The sequence below is a fragment of the Rutilus rutilus genome (assembly GCF_951802725.1).
Source record: "Rutilus rutilus genome assembly, chromosome: 24".
NCBI classification, from domain to species: domain Eukaryota; kingdom Metazoa; phylum Chordata; class Actinopteri; order Cypriniformes; family Leuciscidae; genus Rutilus; species Rutilus rutilus.
In genome coordinates this window covers 12,568,788-12,584,509 of record NC_140228.1, presented here as the reverse complement: position 1 = coordinate 12,584,509, position 15,722 = coordinate 12,568,788, and the positions used below count along the sequence as shown (strand labels likewise).

Sequence of the window (15,722 nt, the reverse complement as noted above, 5' to 3'; positions counted from 1 at the left end):
TGGACAATGTCTTGCGAGCTATCACTGCGTGAGGACACACGCAATGATAGATGAAGGCGTCTGACGCCGTTCTGACCTGATATATTAACAAAGGTTTACAAGGGCATTCAACAACATATGTAGGGTTTGCCCTCATTGCTGACCTTACAATGCACTTAGTATCCTGTACTTGAATAATGCTGTCTCGGCTCCACAGCGCAATTTATTCCAACTAATGACCATCAAGAGCCCATAAATCAGCATTAGGTTCCTTTAAACTGAGCTGGTGACTCGGGCATAGATAGAGACTGCCGTCTGATGCCTAACCTTGTATTGGCACCTCTATTGATTTTAATTAGTCTAATTAGTTCATTATTTCAGAAATCAAACGGAGCATTTATTACGCAGAGCTTTACCCCAGTGACATAGCTTTACAGACGAATATGGTAATGAAGCTGATCAATTATCACTCAAAAGGAAGTCATTAACAACCAAATTAACATAACCTCCAAGGGTGACCTGGAAGCCCCTTCATCCAGTCAGTCATCACTCCTGATGCCGCTTGACGGGTTCGGTTTACTTCAATTAGTGCACACACCAGGCTACTGTGCTGTGATTTCACAAACTCACCACTTCCAGCCTGAGCTCCTCCGCCGGTCCTTCCTCCACTCTGTTTATCATCCAGCAAAGCACACTGACAAAAGGAAGCAGAGTGTTATTATCCTCTAACACCACAATGGGGTTGCGCTGAAGCGGGCACACCGACTCTTGTTACGACCGATGCCGCCCCATGGGCACAGCTGGTGCAGAGGCCGACTTGTCACGGCTAAAGGTACAGCAGCGGATCTCGGCGTGGGCATGTTGTACACAGGAGACTATGGTGAACCTGTCAAGAACACAGCAAAGGCATTTTAGATCAGTGGTTCTCGAGTGGGTTTTTTTTGTCATGTAACAGATTTTACATTAGACATCCAACACAAAAATTATGTTATACAATACTATTATTTACATTTATTTAATATGACTATTAAATCTAATAAATATTTGTTAATATAAAATATATTATAATAATTTAAATACTTGTACACACACACACACATATACACATATACACATATACACACATATATATATATATATATATATATATATATATATACACACACTCACACACATATAATTTCATTTAAATAAATTAAATACTTGAAAAAAAAAATATATATATATATAATTATTATCATTATTTTTTTATTTTTTTATTTTTTTATTATTCAGGAAAATAATTTAGCATTATTTATAAAAAAAAAAAAGTAAGGCTATGCTTTCCAATTAAATTTGACAGACAGGTTGTGTCTCTTCCACACTTCCACACTGGTCCTCTGCAGTTCTGGTCTTGTTAATATTATACATTTCAGGATCTTAAGGAATTTATATATATATATATATATACACACACAAGTATTTCATTTATTATTTAAATGAAATTATATATATATATATATATATATATATATATATATATATATATATATATATATATATATATATATATATATATATATATAATTACATTTAAATAATTAATTAAATACTTGTAAATATATAACTATATATATATATAATCCTTAAGATTCTGAAATGTTTTAATATTAACAAGAACAGAACTGCAGAGGACCAGTGTGGAAGTGTGGAAGAGACACAACCTGTCTGTCAAATTTAATTGGAAAGCATAGCCTTACATTTTTTTATTAATAATGCTAAATTATTTTCTAGCATAATTTTATATGCTAAATATGTACAATCATCAGGTTAGTTTGCTATTTGCATTTTGTTTTTCCTGGTGTCTGCAATCAGAACAGACCTATACCCATTTTTATTCACTAGACCTGCAGTACATGAGTATTTACTAACCTTATACGACACCTCACCGATGTTCTGCATTCACACATGATGTGATAAACGGAGAAGGGAGATGAAGAGGAGGAGGAGGAGGAGGCATATTATGCAGATCAAAGGCAGGACTGTGGAAAGGAGAGCGGTTTGATTAGAAAGAGGTATTGGAGGTGCTCAGGATGGAGAGGAGGAGGGAGCCGGGTCTTGTCGACCGCGGCCTGAGGGGCCCAGAGGAGCCACGAGGTCAAGTCGAACCCACTGAGTCGCATCCGTGTGGCAGGGCTGGAAATGAGTCCCATGCCGGCGTACTGGATCAAAGCCCGGCTCCGTTGATCCCTCATGCCCAAAGGCCACCAGTCAAGGTGAAGCCAGAATTAAAAAATCCTGAGCTCAAGGGCGGAAAATGAGTTTTGAAAAATGAATGAGGGACTGTCCAATGACTTTGGGGTGAGAGAGAAAATGGAAAGCGAGCAACTGAGTGAGCGAGAGAATGAGGCAAGGGAATATAGGCATGTGACTCACATCCAGGCTGAGCATGTGTTGAGCGCGATGGATCACTTATGCGAGGGGTCTAATGTCGGTTTTCAGCTCCCGGATCTCAGCTCGCAGACAGCTACTGCCCTCCTCCAGGCATGTCCGCCGATGGTCCAAATCCTGCCGAAATCACAAAGGCAACATCTCCAACCCCTCCACACTGCTGCAAATCAAATCTGTCTAAACGAACACTTTAGCTTGAGCTTTGATATAAGCTTTAGAACATCTGCTCCAGGTTGGATGGAGGAGACCTTTTGGCCATATAAGCTTATCATAAGGTTGCTGTGGTTGATTAAGCTTAGGTATGCAGCATGCTGATAAAACACAACAACATGGCTATAAATTCAAGTAATTACAATCTGAAACACTACGTGCATTTTAAACTACAACCATTTGGATTTGGAATATTCCTTTTAATCATGTCTACGCATAAACTGATGGCAATAAGCAGCAGTACTTTGAAAAGCCATTACTTTAAAACAATTACAAACCTACAAAATGGGATAATAAATCTGGTTATATATTGCAACCATTCAATCAGTGCATTTGGAGTTCATATTACCGGGTTCGAAGCATTCTTTACATTGCATGAGGCAAATAAGCAGCTTTTAATGCTCTGAATCTATTCAATTGCCAATTATGTACATTAGAACAATGGTTGCAGTCAAGGGACAACAGCATAATATGCCTCTGGGACAGCAGAGATGCAGTCTTCAATCTAATTCTGCTGATTCTTGAAAACATAGACGAATAGAAATGGAGTTCGTATGCTACCCCAGCATCAATATTGTGCGGTCTAGCTAATGAACTCCTCTGTAAACTGAGAAGCGTGTACTTTTCACTGCATTTTAGAGGTCATTTAAAGTGATAACAGCTATTGACTTTAGTCTAAATATTAGCCAAATGCATGTTATTTGTTGCATGAACCGTAGGATAAAGGCATAACTTATAACCCACCAACATTTAACCTAAATTATCAATCTCACCTCTGTCAGGGAGAACGGCTTTAGTTTCAGTGACATCAATGACCATACAGGGAGGTGAATAATTTACAATACATACTGATGAATTATTAAAATATCTATTAGCGGCGCACATACTAAATAGCAGTTAGGAAGGTAATGCGAATGTTCACCTAGAGAGTTACAGATCATGTTGTCCCTGTAATAGCAGAAATGATTAGAAATCTTAATGTGAACATGATCTGTCTCTTGTGGAAAATGGCTAGCTGTCCCTAATTGCTACACATAAAAGTATAACATTGGTGAAGATATGAATTGTTGAATCTGAACTTTTAACAGCTAACCTTCAACAATAAACACAATATGTGAATCCATAAAGGTTGAAGAATTTCAATTGATTGTTCACCTTGAGGACATTGGAAACGACATAATATGTTGTTTCCAATGTCATATTATATTATATAATGTCGTCAGATATGAGAGTGTGAAAACTTTCTTGTACCTGGGTTAGGGTTAGCATTTTTAAGGAATACTTTGTGCACACAATAGTTTTTTACACTTCCAGATGAACAGACTCCAATACATCTCTTGAACTTCTAGCCTCGAAGTGTGCCAAACTGTTGCAGTTCAAGCACCTTTTTGTATCTCTGGTTTTGTTCATAAGGACATTACACCATCAGACTGATTGAAAAAAACCTGGACAATAGAGGGATAGGCCTACTATAGTTCACCCATCATGTTCCAAACTGGTTTGACTTATTTATTTTTTTGTGAAATACAAAAGGAGTTGTTATAAAGAAACACTCAAAAAGACAACATGTGAATGGGACAATATATGAATGGTGACTGAGGCTGTCATCACGTTATGCCTAACATCTGTGTTCCACAAAAGTAATACAAGTTAGGAACAACATGATGGTGACTGGTGAGTAAACAAAAAAAAGTGAATTTTGGGGGGAAACTATCCCGAATTGTAAGTAGTGTTCAGAGTTCTAATCTACCTGAAAATATAATAAATTGTTTATTTAATACTTATAATAAAAAATTAAAAAAGAATTTCTGCTGCATGTCACCAAATAAATATTACCACTGTTGCTTGCCCCTATGCTACTGAAAGTAAAATTAAATATTCGTGGATCACCACTCACATATATTCAAAGTTCTGTAATGAAACTCTAGATGGTGCAGGCTAATAGTTCCTTAACTCAAATGCTTGCAATCATATCATTCTCTATTGGGCACATCAGGGGTGCGTTTCCCGAACAACGACGTAACTCAACGACGAACTCTACCATAGTACGATGCATCGTTGAAGAAATCAACTAGCTAGTCACTACTGTTTCCCGAAACCATATTGTCGCAAAGTGGTCGTTCAACCACGTTAGTTTATGACGTCACGCCCGTGGTGGAGTATAACTTCTTTTAATTAATCTGTTTGATATCGAATTAACGCTAGATGTTTTGCTATAAATTACAGACATGGCATCTGAGGACTATTTCTCATTTTTCTCAGTTATTTTGCTTTATTTCCAGATTCAGTCATAGGCTAGTAGGCTACAGCACGTTTGCACATGCGCAGTCTTCAAAAACGGTGCTTTAAATCTCTTAGTCTTAACTAAAAGACGTAAATTACATTTGTATGTATTCTAAATAAAAGACACAGGTCGTAGGCCTACTGAATGTCAGCTTGCTTATTTTGCTCAAGATAAGGATTTATTTAGTCCTCATGTCATGCAAACTAGAAGCTTCTAACCACAGGTGAAGAGCTGCTGTTTCAAATACACAACTTTGCGATGCTGTTTGCGAATGTTCGTTGGAACGATGGTTTTGGGAAACACGGACTCGTTGAACTATGCTGATAACGACGGAACTTGTGAACATAGTTGGCTTGGCTAACGATGCTTTCAACTATATAGCTCGCTGCTTAACTACCATAGTACGATGCATCGATGGAGAAATCAACTAGCTAGTCACGACTGTTTCTCGAAACCGTGTCGCAAAGTATCGTTCAACCACGTGACGTTGGTTTATGACGTCTCGCACGTGGTGGACTAATAACTTATTTTAATTAATCTGTTTGAGATCGAATTAACGCTAGATTTTGTCATATAAACTACAGACATGGCATCTGAAGACCATTTCTAATTTTTCTCAGTTATTTTGCTTTATTACCAGACTCAATATTTGGCTCGTTCTTACATAGTAGGCCTAGAGCACGTTCGCACATGCGCAGTCTTCAAAAACGGTGCTTTTAATCTCTTGACAAACTAAAAGACGTAAATTACATTTGTATGTATTCTAAATAAATAACACGGGTTGTACTGAATGTCAGCTTGCTTATTTTGCTAAAGATAAGGATTTATTCAGTCTACATCTCATGTTAACTAGAAACTATGCTTCTAACCACAGCTCGAGAGCTGTCGTTCCAACCACACAAGTTTGTAATGCTGTTTGCGAACGTTCGTTGGAACAATGGTTTCGGGAAACACCAAATCGTTGAACTATGCTGATAACAATGGAACTCCATAGTTGGCTAACAATGCTTTCGGGAAACCCACCCCGATTGGTTCTTTCTGTATCAGTAGCCAAAGAGCTTGCTGCTCAATCTTCAAATACTTGGTTAGCATTTGCCTACCATGCAACACGCTTTCAGAAACCTCCACCTTCCCAGCTGCACCTGTATCTGCTATGGGTAATTAATGTATGCTAGGGGTGGGCGATAAGGAAAAAGTATCATATCACGATTTTTTTCAGGAAAATCACGATTCACGATTTTATCACGATTCTCTTTCTTGTTGGTTTGACTATTTTGCAAGTTAGCCTACTGAGCATTACAGCCAAGCTAATTTCCCTATTTTAAAAACAAAGCCTTCCAAGGTAACAAAATATGAAATAAAAAAAGAATGGCAGACAATTAGGCCAATGTGGCGCAAATAAAAACAGGCTACACAACATAATATACAAATGAAATAAACAGTGCTTTATTTTTTCAGCTACAGTAGGTGTATTTAACAGTGGCATTCAAGAAAGAAATGAAATGAACAAATATAAAAATAAAACACTACATAGACATCACTGTATAAATTATACATTGATTCTTATTAAAGCTACTATTAAAGTTCTCAGTCAAGAGCAATGAGTGATTTTCTCTGTTTTGTTGTTTTATTAACATTAAAGGATTAGTTTCCCCCAAAATGAAAATTGTCATCATTTACTCTCTCAAACTGTTTTAAACCTGAATAAGTTTCTTTCTTCTGCTAAAAATAAAAGTGGGTAATGGGTAACCAACCAGTTGCTGGTCCCCAGTTAGGAGTAGGATATTTTTTCCTATGGAAGTCAATGAGGACCAGCAACTGTTTGGATAGCCACATTCTTCAAAATATCTTCTTTTTTTTTTTTTTTTTCAGCACAAGAAAGAAATGAATCCAGGTTTGGAACAACATTAGAATAAGTAAATAATGACAAAATTTAAATTTTTGGGTGAACTATCCCTTTAAGGACAAGCGGCGGCAATGTTTACTATTGGGCTTAGGCTACTGTCACTTTAAGACCGGCACATCTAATGGACATGCACCCTATCTTCTCTTAAATGTGTGCTTTCACTTTAGACAACCAACTGTGTTTATGTAAACCGTGTGTGTATTTGACAGTATTAGCGCAATAAGACTTGAAAGATAACAGTCCAGTAATCAGGCGCTGTTCGACGTTTTAGTGTGTATAATGAACTTTTATGAACTGCAGTGTCCCGTGAGTGTAACTCTACCGCTGCATTAACGTGATGTGTGAATGTGCACTGTGTTGTACAGTAGGCTATGTTGAGACGGAGGCGCCAGAACTGAACTGATAGAATGCACTGTAGCACGATACTACGATATTTCTTAAAAGGCAGATCGTGGAGGCATTTTAATTGTGCACGATTAAAAAACATGATATTGCACACCCCTAATGTACGCTATATTGTACAGCAGCAGCATGTCTTACTTGCTCACAGCAGCGTGTCATGTATGTATCGGCAGTAGCAAGTCCTGTACTTACTCTGCAGCAGCAATAACAGCAGCAGTGTAACAAATCTATTCCGCCAAGACCAAATATAGGCCTATCAACATTGTCATACCCATTACCATGGGAAACACTCTGAGAAGAAAATGACACTCAGAGTTGTCATGAAAAAAAATGGATGCTGCCTTAATTGCATTAAATATTTTTTAATGCGTTATTCTAAAAAAATAAAATAATTGCATGCATTAACGCATTAATTTTGAAAGCACTAATATACAGTATAGTATAATAATTGTGATTAGTTATTTTGTATATGTAAATATGCTATATTATATATGCTATATATATATATATATATATATATATATATACACAGACACACACACACACACACACACACACACACACACACACACACACTTTCCAGGTAACACTTTCCAGGTAACGTCACCTCTTTTGCTGTTAAAAACGTGCGGAGAGCATTTAACAAAACAGTTGCTACGATGTAACATGTGTCAAGCAAAACAGACCGTAAAAACTAAAGCAAATGCTTTACATTAATGTAAACCCGTGTTATTATGGCGTATTAATGCTCATTTATATCTTCGCTTCCCCTTATCCCTCTGTTCAGTTGCAAACAGTCTCTCCGTGCCCGAATGCCTGCTGCTCAACAGAGCCCGCCCCTGCTTGATAGCGATTGGTTAAAACCAACTGTAGACAAACGCTATCGATTTTGATTGGATGGGTCGCTGTCAGACGCAAACGCATGAAGACTTGCGTGAAGCTACGCCTCTCCCACATGCATAGCACGATGCGATTCATGTTTGCCTCGCTCAATCAGATATTACGATTGGATGCATGTGATCAAGGGTGCAGAGAAAATGCAATTTGCAATTGGCTCATGTGCCTCAAGGAGGGGTTAATCGAGATAACCCGGAAAAGAAGGAAGAACAGCGCCTCTCAGTTCCGAGTCCGACAGTAGACTGTCAGTCTTATCATGGGTAATTATACTAAATTTATTTGCTCTAGTGAAATCTCACTTAACCAGACATTGTGACAACACATTTTATATCAAGTTGCATTTAGTTTTGTGAAGAACAGGCATTGTTTCCTCTCCTGTCAGTCTAATATTAGATTCGTGCGTGTTATCAATGCATAAAACATGCATTAAGTGTGCTCGGTCGACAAAACAACCGATACTATACTATTTTAGTGTTATTATGTTGACGTACTTAACCAAGTTGCATCACGTTTATGTTTTAAGCATTTTAAATGGCTTCATAACAACAACAACAACTACTACTACTACTACCATAATAATAATAATACAGAAACAACATTACTATATTTAATTATTTATTATGACAAACAGTGATTCTGATGTTATAATTAATAGTTACCTTTTTAGATCATTATTTATTAAATCCTCAAACACCACAACATCACAGATCATTTCGTGTTTCTAGTAATTTCCAGTTCATTTACATTTGGGACTGTACCAGATGTGTTGATGTCAGACTAGGGAGTTCTCTACTTTGTAATTAGTTTGTGCATTTTCACCAATTTGACCCATTCAGGTCTATTTGCCCACCTAGACAGTATCTTGTTGAGTTTATATTTACTTCTTTCTTTAAAAAAAAAAAAAAAATCAAGGTTTCCATTTTCAGTTATCAAGGTAACCTAACAAACCGGTACTCGTTACTTGGCACCACTGTCATGGATAATAATAGCAATAATTAATCAACTACATTTAAATGAGATGTAATTTAGGAATTTCTGTAATAACAATAACTTTAACTAGAGTGTATAATATGAAATGATGGTTCTCATACAAGTTTTGTATGAAGTTTTAGTGTGATCAGAAATGCCGTCATGCACAGAATTAGGACAGCTGATTGCTGTGGATTTGATTGAGCTGTAAGTGGCCCATAGCACACTTAACATAATGAATGGAGTTAAAGTCAGACTGCAGTATGATCTCAGCCCAGGTCAAAAGGTTGCCTATAGATTTGTGCCAGTGTTGCATTTAAATGGATTAAGTTTTAAAATGCAGACTATATTGTTGGGTTGTTTTGCAGATGTGTTTGCAACTGAGCTTAAGTCTTTCTTCCATTTGTGGGTAAAATTGTTTTCCATATTGCTGCTTCCATGTAAACAGGGGCGGCTTTTAATATTACATTACATGACCATGCTAAGCCAAATCTGGATGAGGTGAGAAGAAAAACAATTCTGGTACATAAACATGATTTTGAGGCAGGGTTTCATGACGTGGTGTCATGAAATAAGGATAGTGTGTTTGCTGTTGCTGTGTTTTTTATAGAAGACAAAATGTTTATGCAAATACATCATCTCATAAAGGTGTTGAAAAATTGCAGGACAAATGTATTGAAGCCAAGATCTTTTATGTGGACACAGCAAAGCCTGACTGCCCCTCTGTACGCCATAATATGCATCTTCACAATTTTCTCATTTATTAACTGTTCTCTTCAGTCGTTCCTGCTGCCTCAGCCTTTAAATGTTTCATGAGTTTTTAAGCTGTTTTTTCTGCCTAACTCTATACTTAAAGCTTTAAATCTTCCACCTTCATGCTCACAAAATCGATTAATTCTTTTAAATAATTTACATTCTGTGCAAACAAGATTTAGCAAAAGCACATCTTTGTGTCAGACCTATAGCTGCTTTAAAAGACATTTCTTAGACATTAAGTTGTGTTAGATTGTGGCTCTTGCGATTCATTGGTAATTAGAGAAATGGGTCAGTCTGATGAGACATTAGGACCAGACCTTGAACCCCAAGTGCTTTTGCAGACATTCATATTTTATGATACAGACGTAGAACAATTAGAACAGTCACAGGATGGGTATTTTAGCAGTCCTGTAATCCCATTTCAGGATGACATCACCTTTAAAATTCAGAAACTGACATACCCATCAGTGTTCATAATAAAACGGATACTTCTGGGACGGAGTTAAAAGTTGAATGCTAAACAAGGAGATGGGCTAATTCTTCTGCCAGCTGAAAATAGCACCAGAGCTCTGTAACCTTAATCGCGCAAATGATTATACAAAGGAAGTGTAGGTTTAAGACAGGGGTTTTAACTGAGTGACACCTCATCTGCCACTGGAAATACAAAGTGGCTGGCAGCTAGCTTTTTGTAAGTTAAACGTTAAGTGAAGGATAATAAAACCCCTCTGACATGTGATTTAATTTTTAAAAAGGCACTGAAATATTATATATACAGTGTATGTATGTATATCATCAAATATATGTACATGTCCAAACAAAAGTTTGTGGTCTGTAAGATTTTTGTAAATAAATTCATACTTTTACGAAGCGAAAATGCATTAAATTGATCGAAAGTGGAAGTAAAAAGACATGTATAATGCTACAAAAGACTTCTATTTCAAATAAATGTTGTTCAAATGAAAGAAAAAGTGTATGAAAAATATTTAACAGCACAATGGTTTTCAACATTGTGACTGAAAACTGGAGAATATCTGAAATTCGGCTTTGCCATCACAGGAATAATTTACATTTTAAAATACATTAAAAAAAAATAGTTATTTTAAATTGTAATAACATTTCACAGTATTACAGTTTTTACTGAATTTTGATCAAATAAATGCCGTTTTGGTGAGCATAAGAGACTTCTTTCAAAAACATAAAAAATAGTAATATAATATTATGTAAAGTAAAAGTGTGTTGCTTTTTGTTAATTCTCTGACTTGCCGCAAAGGCAGACAGAATGCCAAAGCAAGGTCAAGTAGCCACAGGCCTCATAAAAATCTTCAGATTCCAAATTGTCCCGTCGCTGCAGGAATCTCATGGCCTACCGCGTTGTAATGCTAAGCCCAAGGTGACTCTGTGACCCAGCTTATCAGTTGCAGAACTGCAGGCCTGAGCCTCCAGTGGCCTGCCTCAGGAGAACATGTTTTATAGCCCGTGCCGGTGTCAGGCATTTGTCATTTAAGGATGCTTGTCAGGACCTTGACTTGGCTGATATAACCTTATATGCGTGTTCTCCATCCATTTTGCAGCCCGAAGATGGGCTCCATTTCCTAAAAAATTCAACTTATTTGTTGGAGTATAGGGTTGATTGCGGGTCATAAATAACAAAGTGGTCATATTGATTATAATATATAACTAATGAGAAAATCAGTTTACTTATTGTGTCCTATTGTTCATTCAGACTGATATTGTTTTAGTTAGGCCACGTTCTCATTGGCTATTTGTCACGGATGTTTTTTTCTGTCGCACAGTAAACGTGTATGAATCACTGCGCTCCATGTAGGCCAGGTCTTCTGATTACAACAGAGGTAAACACAGCCATTGATTACGAATTTGGCCGATTACATAAGAAGCATAGATTTTCAGCTCTCCGGTTAAAGCCCTGTACATTCAAATGCTTAATTTTTATAGGCAGTGCACATTGACAAAAGTGTCTAGTTGTTATATATTTGGCAAGTACTGTGAGTCTGAGAGAACATGTCAATAGTAATCCTGATATTGATAGCAGTCCTATAAGAGATGTTACTTGCCCGAGCTAACATCTATGTGATCCTCTAAATCATAATTACATTACTATTGACAGGCCCTTGACAATAGTCACATTACTATTGATAGGTTACTGTCAATATTATGTTCTCAAATAAAACATATTCATTCATAACTTGTAAACTGTTCAATAAAAGCCTATGACGAGAACATGGAAAAGCGGTATCCCCAGAGTGGCCTGCCGCAATGATTTGTCTCACCTGGGCGAGTGCCGTCGTGCTGTGAAGGTTTTTTTTCTTTCTTTTTCCCTTAGCTGAGAAACTGTTGAGCTGGTCTGTAAACCTACAGTAGACACATTTGAAACATAATCAGTGGCCCAAAAGTGGAAGTTTCTTTATGATACAATAAACGTAACTACAGTTTCCAACATCTGTTTAAAGCAGATAATTTTTCAACTGATTCATGAACATCTTGCATCTTTTTTTATTGTCCATTTCAGTTTCATTCCTAAATGGGTGAAGGTTTTAGGCACAGATGAACCTAAAGTATTGAAAAAAAGAGTTGGACATGTTTTCAACAATTTTTATAAGCCAATTTATTGCAGATATTGTCCAAATCCAGTCCTAAGCTAAGAGGTGGTCACCGCAGCCCCTGGCTCTCATTTTTTAACCATTGTGTTTAAAGAGATAAACTCAGCCCGATACAAACGCATTCCATGAAAAATTGCCAAACGTCACAGTTCTTAGATCCCTTATAAAAAGCCGTCAAAGTAAAGTAGTTCCACATAGCGGATGTTTACTGCCTTTCCAAGCCTGTGCTGTTGGGATAATCTCCTGTGATGTGATTTGTCCTCAGACTGAATCTCGAGAGGGAACAGCGTAAGACCTCCTGTGCCTCTGCCCTGCACAGCTAAAAGGGAATTTAGGATGGGTTTTACATGTGAAAAGTGATTTCAACTGAAATGCAAAAATGCATAACCATTTGCTTCTTCTGCTTGTAGCTGGAGCTGGAGGTGACAAGCCTTTCGCCAAGGCCAGCCCAAGCCCTTTATCTCGGGTTTTGAGAATCAGTCAGCTGGATGCTTTTGAACTGGATGGTGCACTGGAACAGCTTGTTTGGTCACAGTTCACCCAGTGTTTCCAGCATTTCAAGCCTGGGCTTTTAACCCCTGTGGAACCAGAACTCAAGGCCCTTCTCCAGCTCCTCCTGTGGAGGTTCACAGTCTACTCCAACAGCGCCACCGTGGGCCAGTCACTGCTCAACATCCGGTATAAGAACACTCTGATCCCGGGAGAGAAGTACCGGCCCATGAGCCGACCGCAGAAGTTTTGGTTCGCTCTGCTGACAGTAGGTGAAAAGTGGTTGAGGGAACGCTCCAATAGCTTGTTCTTCAACCACCCTGCAGAGTCCAATGCACGCAAGGCCCGCAAGATACTCACCATCTTGACGGGCCTCACCAAAGTGGCCAGCCTGGTCAACTTCCTGCTTTTCCTCCAAAGAGGAACCTGTCCGACCCTTACCGAAAGGTTGCTGGGAGTGCAGCCCGTCTTCAGTCGACCCCAGGGCCCACGAGACATCAACTTCCAGTTCTTGAACCGGGAGCTATTGTGGCACGGCTTTGCAGAGTTCCTCATCTTCCTGCTGCCCCTCGTAAATGTGTGGAAGCTGAAGGCCAGCGTCACCGCTCTGTTCTCCCCTCTGAATGACCTGAGGGGAACGAAGGGTTCGGATGACACTTACTGCACAGAGTGCGCCGTCTGCGGGGAGTGGCCCACAATGCCCCATTCCATCGGCTGCAACCACGTGTTCTGCTACTACTGCCTCAAGAGCCACACAATCGCTGATGTCTGCTTTACCTGCCCCAAATGTGCCACCAAGGCGGGAACTATAGAGCCAGTCAGGATTCACATAGGAACGGAGCTGCATCAGAGTTGAGACTGTTCCTCAAGCAGCCTGCTGATTGACTTGAGATACACAGACAGCAGTTTGAGTTTATCACAGAGATTGGTTGATGAAAGCATATGGCTTATGCTTTTTTTTGAAACGAGAGCATTTGTTGCCATGAATCATGCAGAATTTTGTACAAAGAGACAAACTTAATGATGTAAAATTCTAAAACAACATCATTTCATTTGTGTCTAATTTATTCGGCCTCATTAAAGTTTGATAGAGATTGTGTATCAGAGGTCCACTTTTCTGCATTCTTGGATTGAGCGCCGAGCAAATGAATAAACATCAAAACAAGCCTTTGCTCAACTGCCTGCACGATCCAATTCCCCTCATCCCCTATGAAGAGAGAAATTTGCACAAGATCAAGGAGAGGCCATGATAGCACCAGGGGGTAGTTGACTTGGATGCAGATTGACAGACATCCCATCATAATCTCCATGGCCCTTCTTAATGTGCCAGTAAACTGTAACAAACCAGAGTAGGACCGATGCAAGTTTTCGGGCATATTATGCTTTAAGCCTAATAATGACTGCAAAGATGGGTATTTATTCAGCTGTTAACTTTCTCCATTGAGCCATGCCTCAGGCCAAAACACATCCAAATGGACTCAGACCTGCTGGAAACTCGCACTTTTTTCCCCCAGACCACATTGCCTTAATTGCCCATTGTGAAGGCAATCAGTCACTTCTCTGGGCACGAGGGGTCTAGTGGTTTGCAAGATTTTGTCATTTTTTTTGTAAATCGCTGCTCTCAAGTTTGCTGTGATAAAGAATTGAAAATTGGGACATGGCACACCGGTCTGCCCTCATGTGGGTTCATTGACATTATTATGCGTATAGACGAATACACAGGACCACCAAGAAGTACAGCTCTCACTATAAGCAGAACTATCCAAGTTTACTTGTGCACTGGGTTAGCAATGTTAAAAATATGTTTAATGTGCAACAGCGAATGTTTATACCCTTTGTTTTGTTTCAGAGGATTAAAGGAATTTGCCGCCACCGTTCTGGAAATGTTCAGTAATGGTTGCCAATTTACAATATACACAACATATGGTTCTGGTGTTTTTCACATAGATCGGGTCCAGAGAACATCTGTCCTTCAAAATACATTTGTATAATGACTTCAAAAGCATCCAAATATAATCTCGTAAAACACTTCATACCAGACATGATAGATTATTGTATTGTATATTGATGTAGTTGCAACAAATGAGATTAGATTGTTGTTAAACTATTAATATATTTGCTGTATAGACAGATCATTTTTTCCAAGCAATATCATATAAATATATATATTTTATTAGATTTTTTTAGGGCTGTGCAACGATTAACTAAAGCAAAATGTTTTGCATTTAACTCGCTGTGAAGATGTTCATCTGTTTGAAAAACTTTGTAAAATACACTATATATATAAAAAATTAGGGCTGTGCAACGATTAATTGCGTCCAAAATAAAAGTTTGTGTACATAATATATGTGTGTGTACTGTGTATAATTATATATATATATATATATACACACACACACACACGTATATATTTAATATATATTATATTTATATATAAAATTGTATAAATATATACAGTATATACATGCAAATATTTCTTATATACATGCATATGTGTGTATTTATATATACAAAATAGTTACACATAATATGTAAACAACTTTTAGTTTGGATGCAATTAATCGTTGCACAGCCCAATTTTTTTATATATATATAGTGTATTTTACAAAGTTTTGCAAAGAAATGCAAAAAACAACATCTAAAAAGTCGGCCCTCATTTTGCACTTTATCTTCTCCAAATCTCATTTACACTCAGGGTTACACTGTCTCCAATCAGCAATGAAATCTGCAGGCTTTGACACCATTTACTTTGGCAATTGCCCACTTTTTTTTTGTTGGGTGT

The 15,722-nt window shown here is 37.9% G+C and overlaps 1 protein-coding gene across 1 annotated transcript; it reads left to right on the top strand.

The window, feature by feature from the left end:
* The first annotated feature begins 8,121 nt into the window (after positions 1–8,121).
* On the top strand, positions 8,122–15,281 carry pex2 (peroxisomal biogenesis factor 2). The gene is made up of 2 exons (XM_084399190.1): positions 8,122–8,368; positions 12,862–15,281. Exons 1-2 carry the CDS (start codon positions 8,365–8,367, stop codon positions 13,794–13,796), a joined length of 939 nt encoding a protein of 312 aa, XP_084255316.1. The 5' UTR covers positions 8,122–8,364; the 3' UTR covers positions 13,797–15,281.
* The last annotated feature ends 441 nt before the right edge of the window (positions 15,282–15,722 follow it).